Below are 10,791 nucleotides of genomic sequence, written 5' to 3' on the forward strand. Positions count from 1 at the left end.
ATAAGGTTTCTCCCGTGTGTACTCTCAAATGCGTTTTCAAAGTCCCACTTTGTTTAAATTTCTTCCCACAATGTTCACATTCATAAGGTGTCTCTCCTGTGTGTATTCTCAAGTGCCTCTTCAAACTCCTATTTTGTTTAAATTTTATCCCACAATGTTCACATATATAAGGTGTCTCTCCTGTGTGTATTCTTAAATGTCTTTTCAAACCCCCACTTTCTTTAAATTTCTTCCCACAATGTTCACATTCATATGGTGTCTCTCCTGTGTGTATTCTCAAGTGATTTTTCAATTTCCCACTTTCTCTAAATTTCTTTCCACAATGTTCACATTCATATGGTGTCTCTCCTGTGTGTAGTCTCAAGTGCATCTTTAAAGTCGCACTTTGGTTAAATTTCTTCCCACAATGTTCACATTCATAAGGTGTCTCTCCTGTATGTATTCTCAAATGTCTTTTAAAATCCTCAGTTTGTTTAAATTTCTTCCCACAATGTTCACAGTCATATTGTATTTCTCCTGCATGTACTCTCAAGTGCGTGTCCAAACTCCCACTTTCTTTAAATTTCTTCCCACAATGTCCACATTCATATGGTGTCTCTCCTGTATGTATTCTCAAATTGCTATTTAGTTTAAATTTTTTCCCACAGTGTTCAAATTCATTTGGTTTCTCTCCTTTGTGCATTCTCAAATGTCTTTTTAAATGCCCATTTTGTTTAAATTTCTTCCCGCAATGTTCACATTCAAATGGTGTCTCTCCTGTGTGTACTCTCGAGTGCATTTTTAAACTCCCACTTTGGTTAAATTTCTTGCCACAATGTTCACATTCATATGGTGTCTCTCCTGTATGTATTCTCAAATGTCTTTTGAAATTCTCATTTCGTTTAAATTTCTTCCCACAATTTTCACATTCATATGGTATCTCTCCTGTGTGTACTCTCAAGTGTATTTCCAAACTCCCACTTTCTTTAAATTTCTTCCCACAATGTCCACATTCATATGGTGTCTCTCCTGTATGTATTCTCAAATTTTTTTTACAATGTCCAGTTTTGTTTCTTGGGTCTTCTTTGTCTACAATCACTAATTGTGTTTTAAAATCATCCTCGTGTAACATAGTATCTTGGTAGTATTCACATTTTAACTCGTCTCTCCGGTTATGTATTCCTAAATGTACCTTCAAATCACTGAACTCAAATTTATCTCCACAATGTTCACATTTATATTTCATGATGTTGGTTTTTTTGTTCAATCCTTCAAAACTGTAAAGCAATAAAAACTAACATTTCACTAGATTGAAATTTAACCTATAATTTAATACTGCAGTAGTAACCTTGAAAAGAAGCCAATGGTCTTCTTCTTTTAGGGCTATTAATATGGGCTTCTTTTCAAGGTTACTTTTGCAAATAAAGAAGGTTGGCGGAGGAGGGTGCTTAATTTTTTTCGAAAAGTATTCCTGCTGCCATCCAATCAACAAAAATGGTTGTATCATTCCTATTCATCGTCAGACAACAAAATACCATACGGTGTGTGTGAGTTAGAAGCACATAGGTAATGCCAGTCAAAATGGCAATGAGAAGCAAATACCCACGGACATACTGGTACAGGCAATACCTCAAGGTAAATGCATTTGTCTGGCACAGCCTCAGCAACGTGCTGCAGCAAACTCCCTTTGTACATTAGCAGTAATTTTTCCTCTTTTTAAAATAAATATACCGTAAAACCTTGACAAAAAAGTCTCCTGGGATTCAATTTTGGGATTCTTTTCAAGATAGACTATTTGAATATCAAAGTAACAACATGATTTAATGCATAATAACTTGTGATAGAGATAATGTAATTGAGTTATATTGTACTAATGGCCATAACAGTAATAAAATGATAAACAGTGGGGTAGAATTCCTGACCTAATTGTCCATGTCCAACTCGGGCAGGTAAAGCCTATCTCGAAGTACACCTAAGAGCACTAAAAAAGAAGTCCATTGACTTCTTTACGAGGTTTTTACGGTATATGGTATATATGGTATAAATGCCATGTACTGTTCAAAATCATATTTACATTATGTTTAAGTTTGTCAAACTGGGTACAACATAATATGTCTATCAAGAATCTCAATGTGAATTTTGGTATATAATTATGAACAACTGACACGCCTTCGGTTTTTATTTCAAAACCTATTAAAAAAACCTAAAATAATTACAATAGATACAGGACGACCCAATTAATCCCTTCACAGAAGAAATTAGTTTCCATTGGCTTTAGCTCTGGATGTCATATTTGAAAGAAGTAAGGGAAATCGAATCTTTGTGAACAGGTTTTAAAGGGTTCCCACCAAAATTAATTTTCCTCGAAGTAGTCCAAAATCATATTGCCATATATAGAACAATTGTTAGTCCTTTTGCCATTCTCTACCGGTAGACATAAAAAAGAAAAGATGAAAAAGCTTTTTAACATCTAAAATCTCTTATTATTATGATTTTAGTTACTGCAATATAAATTATGTCACAGTGGTAGTAGAATAATTAATCAAACTATACATTTGTCATAGATGTTGGCATAACATTATTGTAATAATTATTGCAAAACACCTGTGTTGAACTAAACAACAGCTCTGAATTGATCAACAATAAAGCCTGTTTAGCCCATGCCTGCTGCCGTTTCCTACATTAGTTGTTGAAAACATGCTTTTTCAAATTCCCACTTTCTTTTTAAATTTTCTCCCACTATTCATAATTTAGATTCTCCTGTGTGTAACTGTAATCTATCTGTGTTTTCAAATGGCCATTTTGTTTCAATTTCTTTCCACAATGTTTACACATTCATAATATCTTTCCTGTGTGTGTACTCTCAATTGCTTCTTCAAACTCCCAACTTTCTTTAAATTCCTTACCAAAATGTTCACATTCATAAGGTGTCTCTCCTGTGTATACTCTCAAGTGCGTCTTCAAATTTCCACTTTCTTTACATTTTTTGCCACAATGTTCACATTATTCATATGGTGTCTCTCCTGTTTTATTCTTATATGTGTTTTCAAATGGCAATTTTGTTTAAATTTCTTTCCACAATGTTCACATTCATATGGTGTTTCTCCTGTGTGTATTCTCAAGTGGTTTTTCAGATTTCCACTTTCTTTACATTTTTTGCCACAATGTTCACATTCATATGGTGTCTCTCCTTTGTGTGTACTCTCAAATGCATTTTAAAATTCCAATTATGTTTAAATTTCTCTCCACAATGTTCACATTCATATGGTGTTTCTCCTGTGTGTATTCTCAAGTGGTTTTTCAAATTTCCACTTTCTTTACATTTTTTGCCACAATGTTCACATTCATATGGTGTCTCTCCTGTGTGTGTACTCTCAAATGCATTTTAAAATTCCAATTATGTTTAAATTTCTTCCCACAATGTTCACATTCATATGGTTTCTCTCCTGTGTGTACTCTCAAGTGCCTTCTCAAATCGCTATTCCGTTTAAATTTCTTCCCACAATGTTCACATTCATAAGGTGTCTCACCTGTGTGTACTCTCATGTGTATCTTCAAACTCCCATTTTGGTTAAATTTCTTTCCACAATGTTCACATTGATAAGGTGTCTCTCCTGTGTGTATTCTTAAGTGCGTTTTCAAATCGCTATTCCGTTTAAATTTCTTTCCACAATGTTCACATTCAAAAGGTGTCTCTCCTGTGTGTACTCTCAAATGCATCTTCAAATTCCAATTTCGTTTAAATTTCTTCCCACAATGTTCACATTGATATGGTGTCTCTCCTGTATGTATTCTCAAATGTCTTTTGAAATTCTCATTTCGTTTAAATTTCTTCCCACAATTTTCACATTCATATGGTATCTCTCCTGTGTGTACTCTCAAGTGCATCTTCAAACTCCCACTTTTATTAAATTTCATCCCACAATGTTCACATTCATAAGGTGTCTCTCCTGTATGTATTTTCAAATGCATCTTCAAATTCCCATTTCGTTTAAATTTCTTTCCACAATGTTCACATTCATAAGGTCCTGTATGTACTTTCAAATGATCTTTCAAATGCCCACTTTCTTTAAATCTCTTCCCACAATGTGCACATTCATAAACTGTTTCTCCTGTGTTTGTTTTTAAGTTCTTCCCACAATGTTCAATTTCATTTCTTGGGGTTTCTTTGTCTATTCTCACTAAATGCGTTTTAAAATATTCATATAATATCGTCTCTTGGTAGTGTTCACACTTTAACTCGTCTGTCTGTGTATGTATTCCTAAATGCACCTTCAAATCACTGAATTCAAATTTATCTCCACAATGTTCACATTTATACTTCATGATGTTGGTTTTTTTCGTCCATTCTTAGAAAACTATAAAGCAATAAAGCAATGAGATATTACCCCTATAGATTAATACCGTAGTAGTAACCTTGAAAAGAAGCTCATGGGCTTCTTTTGTTAGAGCTCTTAGGTAGCTTTTTAAGATGGGCTTCTTTTCGAAGTTACTTTTGCAACTTAAAAAGAAAAGGGAAGGGGGTGGGGACATTGCAAATATCTTTCACCTCCAGCTAAATTTGCCCTTTATACCTCATTAATTACTCCATCCTTAGACATCTGTTCTGTTATCTACAACTCAATATTCCAAATTCATGCCACAAGAATCGATTTGATTCATACTAAATTCATAAAGTTCCTCGGCTCAGCAGCCGGTTCTCTCAACACCAGCACACGAACCGACATGATTTTTCTTTTTAAATGCCTAAATTCAAAGTTTCATTGTAAATTTGTCTCTCAATTTCATTTTTTTGTCCCTGTGCGTAAACTTCGTATTAATAATCTTTTAAAAGTGCAGTTTTCTCGTGTTAATGTATGAAAAACGGTATATTTTGTTGGGTTGCTCATTCATATAATAGTCTATAGTTCAAATGTTTCCTTACATCGATGTTTTTAGTTGTAATACTTCTGCTTTTAATATCATTTTTAATAATTTATATAAATCTGTTTGTTCCTTGTTTATGTAAATCTAATGTATATTTTATGGCGATCCTGTTTTGGTGGTTTTTCTTTACACTGTTGGATCTTGAATAAATAAATAAATTAATTCTTTTCAAATGAATCCTGTCATGCAAGAAATACGGCTGTCTTCACGTTTCTCTTCATCATCAAACATAGAAATACCAGACAGCGTGCGTGAATTAGAAACAAAAAAGTAACAACAGTTGTCGCGAAATGACTGAGAAACAAATATCCACAGACATAATGGTACAGGCAATATCGAGGTAAGTGCATTACCGCGAATCTTTTAAATTTGTAACCCTGGGTTATTATTCTTTGATTGTTTTTGCGCTGCGGCTCTAGCCAGCTATGTCCCATGAGAATATATTCATTAATAAGCTGTTTCATAGCGGTAGCTTTAGTATCTAAGGGTATGTTCAGACCTACGGAGTTATGCTTTCGTATCACAGCCAAGGTCATATTTTAATGAGCGTCGTAAGAGCAAAGTGTTCAGATTCATTGCAACGAAGTTGCGTTACAAACTGATATGATGTCACTCGCTGGCGATTAACCAAACTCTAACGTACGCATAGACCTACCTTCGTTGTTATTAAAAGTAGTAGTGGTTGGTTTAGGAGTTACAGGCCTAGACCGAACACTTGAGCTCGGCATTATCGATTGGTTGTCAGGCATACCAACCAGCCGATCGTTTTGGGGTTTGGGTTTATATTTTTTTATATTGACCTAAAATATTATTTATGGCAGAAAAATGTTCAAATCCCGTACTTGCACCGGCTCCAGATTTATTTACTTTCTTTCGCCGCTTTATACGACGACCCCTTCAATTTCGTTTGGATATTAAATCCTTCTTTATGAGGATGGCCCATCTGCTAACGTGTCCGCCATGTCGTTGAACACAGACATCTTGTTGCCGCCGGTGCTTTTACGCCAGTTTTTCACTTCCAACCGATCTCTGAACTCAGGGCTTCCCCACAATGAAATAAGGTATTTTACTGCGGTTTCTCGCCAATGCGCGCGCTTTGATGACATTTTAAATTAATTAATATAATAATACAGTAATAATACTGTATAGTGTAACAACAAAAGGTATGATTTTTTCGCACGTTCACCGATCACAACAAATGGATCAGCTTGGCTATACGATGAGGAGCACATGTCACGATGTGATGTGGCGAATATTGTAATTTGATTGGCTAGATATCTAACCTAGGTCATATTCATCGATGCGTGACTTTCGTATTGTAAGCGACGTCCACTAAACTCATACCTTGAGCTTTCGTAGCATACGAAATATCAGTGTCGTACGAGGTGGCTTCCACTTATCTTTTCCTGGTTCAGACCTATGGACTTGTACGCCGCATACAATACGAAAGCATAACTCCGTAGGTCTGAACAGGCCCTGAGGCCAAGCCATGTCCCATGAGGATATATTCATTAATAAGCTGTTTCATAGCGGTAGCTTTAGTATCTAAGGCCGACAGTTTGGCAAATTTGCAAACTCAACTATAATTTATAGGTCCCAGCTTTTGGACCCAAAAGACATCTGGGTAAAGAGAGTCTATGAGGGGTCACGGTTGAACGATTTTGGATTCTTGCCCTTTGATTGGTTGACGCGAATCAACAAATTGTGGAAGAATTTGTTGTCTCTAGAGGGTATTCAGTTGCATGCCTACATTTCAGGTTGAGGTCACACACAAACAGGCCACAGCACATTAAAGTTCAAAATTACCATTTTTAAATGCCCTTTTTGAATTAGATTAATATTTGTTGGCAAATAATACATTGTAGGAAAGGTACACATGTCTTTTTTCAAATGCTGTGTATACAATTAACTAGTGAAAAAATGGGCATGTGATTCATAATTAAAGAATCTGTGATTTGTATGTATCTTTGCGATTAAAGGACATCTTTTTAATAATTAATCATAAATTATTAATTAAAAGAACAATGATTAATTTTAAAATGTCGAGCAGCGTTTTTTGTAAGAAATATTTCTTGTTTAGGGTGGGTAATTTATTACTATTAAAAGGGGGGTTACTATTAGAGTACAATATTCACATTCATAAGGTGTCTCTCCTGTATGTATTTTCAAATGTTTTTAAATGCCCAATTTACATTCATATGGTGTCTCCTGTGTGTTTTTCAACTTTCCACTTTCTATAAATTTTTTTTAATTTAAAACCAAACAAGCATCGCGCGCGGATTGATATTTTCATATTGTGATGTGATGCACCCAATTTGATCATCATGTGAAAGGATAAACAAATAAAAGCGAAAATACCAATTTGTATTAACTGATTCTGCCCGAAAATGAAAGACAATTAATTAAGCTATGAGACAACGTCAGGCTACGCCTATAGCTAGCGTACGATGTACGTTACCACTTTTTACCAGCTAGGCCTACAAAACTACGGTAAGCCTAATTAAGCTTGGCTAGAAACATCTACGAGAGAACTTTCGACTCGAGCTACTTAGGTAGTGCATTGTTTTCTTTTTTTTTTCTGTAATTAACCTTTGAACGCACATTTAAGACAAGAAATGACCTGGTTTAATGTTTTTATGCATTCTTTTTAGTTTAGTGTCTTTAATTTTAAGCAGCAACTACCTTGATAAAATCTACAGGTAAGACATTAACAAAACTTAAAGATGTTATTGTTATTGGGCCCTTCTGCCCCCTAAAAAAAACATGAAAAATTATCAGCCTTTGATTTTGTCAAGATTAAAAACTAAAAAAACTGTTTCACAGTCATAAACAACATATTGCCTTTTTATTTATTCACTTTTTTTTTTTTTTTTTTGCAATGCAAAGACTTAAGATATCTTAGGTCTTAGTTTTCTAGACACCTCCCGCCAAACCCTGTATTGTTCTATTGACAATTTAAAGTATATTATTTTTATGCACCAAGGGGAATATTATATTAGTGGCCTTAATGGTAGTTAGACAAAAAAAATATACAATATGTATTAATTCAAAAATATATTATAACTGGTGGTGGAAGGAAGGTATTAATCAGTAGTACATACAGTATGCATTCTCAAATGACTTTTTAATTGCCCACTTCCTTTATATTTATTTCCACATTCATAAGGTATCTCTCATGTATGTATGTTCAAATGTGTTTTTAAATGCCCAATTTGGTTAAATTTCTTCTCATAATGTTCACATTCATATGGTGTCTCTCCTGTATGTACTCTTACTACGCCTTTTCAAACTCCCATTTTATTTAAATTTCTTTCCACAATGTTCACATTGATAAGGTTTCTCTCCTGTATGTACTCTCAAGTGCTTTTTAAAACACTAATTATGTTTAAATTTCTTTCCACAATGTTCACTTTCATATGGTGTCTCTCCTGTGTGTACAGTATGCATACATTACTCTCAAGTGCTTTTTCAAGTTCCCATTTTCTTTAAATTTCTTTCCACAATGTTCACTTTCATATGGTGTCTCTCCTGTGTGTACAGTACACTCAAATGCATTTTAAAATTCCCATTAACTTTAAATTTCTTTTCACAAAATGTAATCAAATTAATTTACCTGTTAATTACGTAAACTTGTTGTTTTTGGTTCGAATTTTCAACTTAAAGTGAATAACTTTAATACGTATTACTTTAATATGGCCAATTTAAATTTAGAATATTTTGACCTTAATTTTTTGTGTTTCAAGGGACAATACATCTTTAAACAGAACAAAGTCAAAGTTCGAAGTTAGCGAGGTACCTTTTCTGGGTCACATTGTGTCCAAAGATGATCTCCAGCCAGATTCAACGAAAATCGATTGATTTCTATACATGTTTGACAAATTAATATAAAAAAAAATAAATAAAAAAAAAAGACAATGATTACAGACTTAGTACAAGTCTAGGTAACTACCTAAATTCATTCCTACCAAAACAATCGAACATATAAATGGAACCAATATCAGCACTAACTGGTACAGGTACAGTTTGGTCCTAATAACTATTACAAACAATGCCTAGTTAGGTCTACCAGCAGAAAGCAGTAATCTGCTAGTCTTGGAAATGATAACCTCTTTCTAGCCTATGTAATACGAATCCGGGACGATTCGGCCGGCCCACTTTTCGCGGGACTATTCTGCCCACTTTTGGGGCGAAACGACCCACTTTCTTTGTGGGCCGAAACAACATCTCACTTTGTCCAAGCCAATAATTGTTAATTTGTTCTCATACTCACAACATACCATGTTGGGCCGTTAGTAACACGTTTACATAATTTAGCCACCGATAAAGTACCCTTTTGACAACAAAAAATGCCTTTCAAATCAACACCTTTTCTCAAATATTTCGCTCGAGGTAACTATACCAAAGTGAACCAATTCCGCAAGATGGCCAGACAGCAGGTCTATCGACGACGATCAAGTGAATTAACTGTACTGCTAGCTAGCTGGAGTAAATCATTTTTTACTTTCTGAACCTCGCAACGTCTGTTTTTTTTTTGCTGACTTATTAAATCCCACGATCGGGTTTTTTCTTCCGTTTTCCAAAGGGACACTGTATTGATTGATGGAAAGTGCCTGTTTCCAGTTACCTTTAGGGTCACCATACCAACAACATACTTTATTAGGGTCAAATCTATTTTATTACTGCTCTCTTGTGTATAAAAGAGAGAAAATAGTGACTTATAAGTTTTAGTGCATGTCCTATTATTAATGAAACTGACACCAGTTTTTTACACCAATAGCCAATCAGATGGGCAGGAATTTGGCTTGGTAGGGATCAACATCTGAATATTGTAGATATCTCTATTAATAGAGATATCTCTATTAAAAACTAAGATATCTTAGTTTTAAATAGAGATATCTTAGTTTTTAATAGAGATATCTTAGTTAATAGAGATATCTCTATTAATAGAGATATCTCTATTAAAAACTAAGATATCTCTATTAATAGAGATATCTCTATTAAAAACTAAGATATCTTAGTTTTAAATAGAGATATCTTAGTTTTTAATAGAGATATCTCTATTAATAGAGATATCTTAGTTTTAAACTAAGATATCTTAGTTTTAAACTAAGATATCTTTATTTCCGAATAAATGACAGCTTGGCACGCCATATAGCAGAGAGATATAATATAGTTCACTATATATCTTTTGATTATAGATACCTGAAATAACTTTAGTTAGGAGTTGAATGGAATACAAAGATTATAAAGTGTTATTAAAAGTCATAATATATTATATATTTATATATAATTATAGATAAACAGGTTGTTTATTTATTATTATTAATCGCATTGGGGCTACTAGTGACCTACATGGGGTACTGTACAGTACAGACAGGACAATTAACATTCTTGGTATGGTGACCAGTGAATACACTTGCTTTTAGCACAGTTCAGATATGGCAAAATTAAAATTGTCTACAGAACTAATTGATTATTATCGGGAAGAAGAAGTGTTATGGAATATTCTGATGCCAGAATATAAGGACAGAGATAAACGAAAAGCGGCGTTAAATAAGATTGCTGTCAAGCTTGGAGTAACTGGTAGGTATATTTGCACTTGTCATTTTATATACTATATACTATAATAGGATATATACAGTATATTATAAATAGTGAAGGCATAAAAAGATTGTAGACATGCAATAGATCATATTTGATTTTATTAGTTAAATTGCATACAACTAAAACTACGTATTATATATTATATATATTATCCTATGACGTTAATTTACATTGTCTGTCTATTTTTATTTACAGCATCTGATCTACAGACAAAAATAAACAGAATAGCAAAGCAGAGAGCAGAGAAAGTATTTACACAATGGTTGACAAGGTCAATCCTTG

At 33.8% G+C, this 10,791-nt stretch overlaps 1 protein-coding gene across 1 annotated transcript in view; it reads right to left on the bottom strand.

Moving 5' to 3' along the window:
• LOC140049675 (uncharacterized) overlaps nucleotides 1-9,640 on the bottom strand; it is a 36,489-nt gene extending 26,849 nt beyond the window's left edge. The window contains exons 1-3 of the mRNA XM_072094623.1: nucleotides 9,183-9,640; nucleotides 3,292-4,337; nucleotides 5-1,273 (exon numbers count right to left, since the gene is read on the bottom strand). Coding sequence (XP_071950724.1) covers nucleotides 5-1,273; nucleotides 3,292-4,305 — 2,283 coding nt within the window. The 5' untranslated portion in view covers nucleotides 4,306-4,337; nucleotides 9,183-9,640. The remainder of the gene's footprint in view (nucleotides 1-4; nucleotides 1,274-3,291; nucleotides 4,338-9,182) is intronic.
• Between the last annotated feature and the right edge of the window lie 1,151 nt (nucleotides 9,641-10,791).

This window comes from Antedon mediterranea, chromosome 5, assembly GCF_964355755.1.
Source record: "Antedon mediterranea chromosome 5, ecAntMedi1.1, whole genome shotgun sequence".
Lineage (NCBI taxonomy): Eukaryota > Metazoa > Echinodermata > Crinoidea > Comatulida > Antedonidae > Antedon > Antedon mediterranea.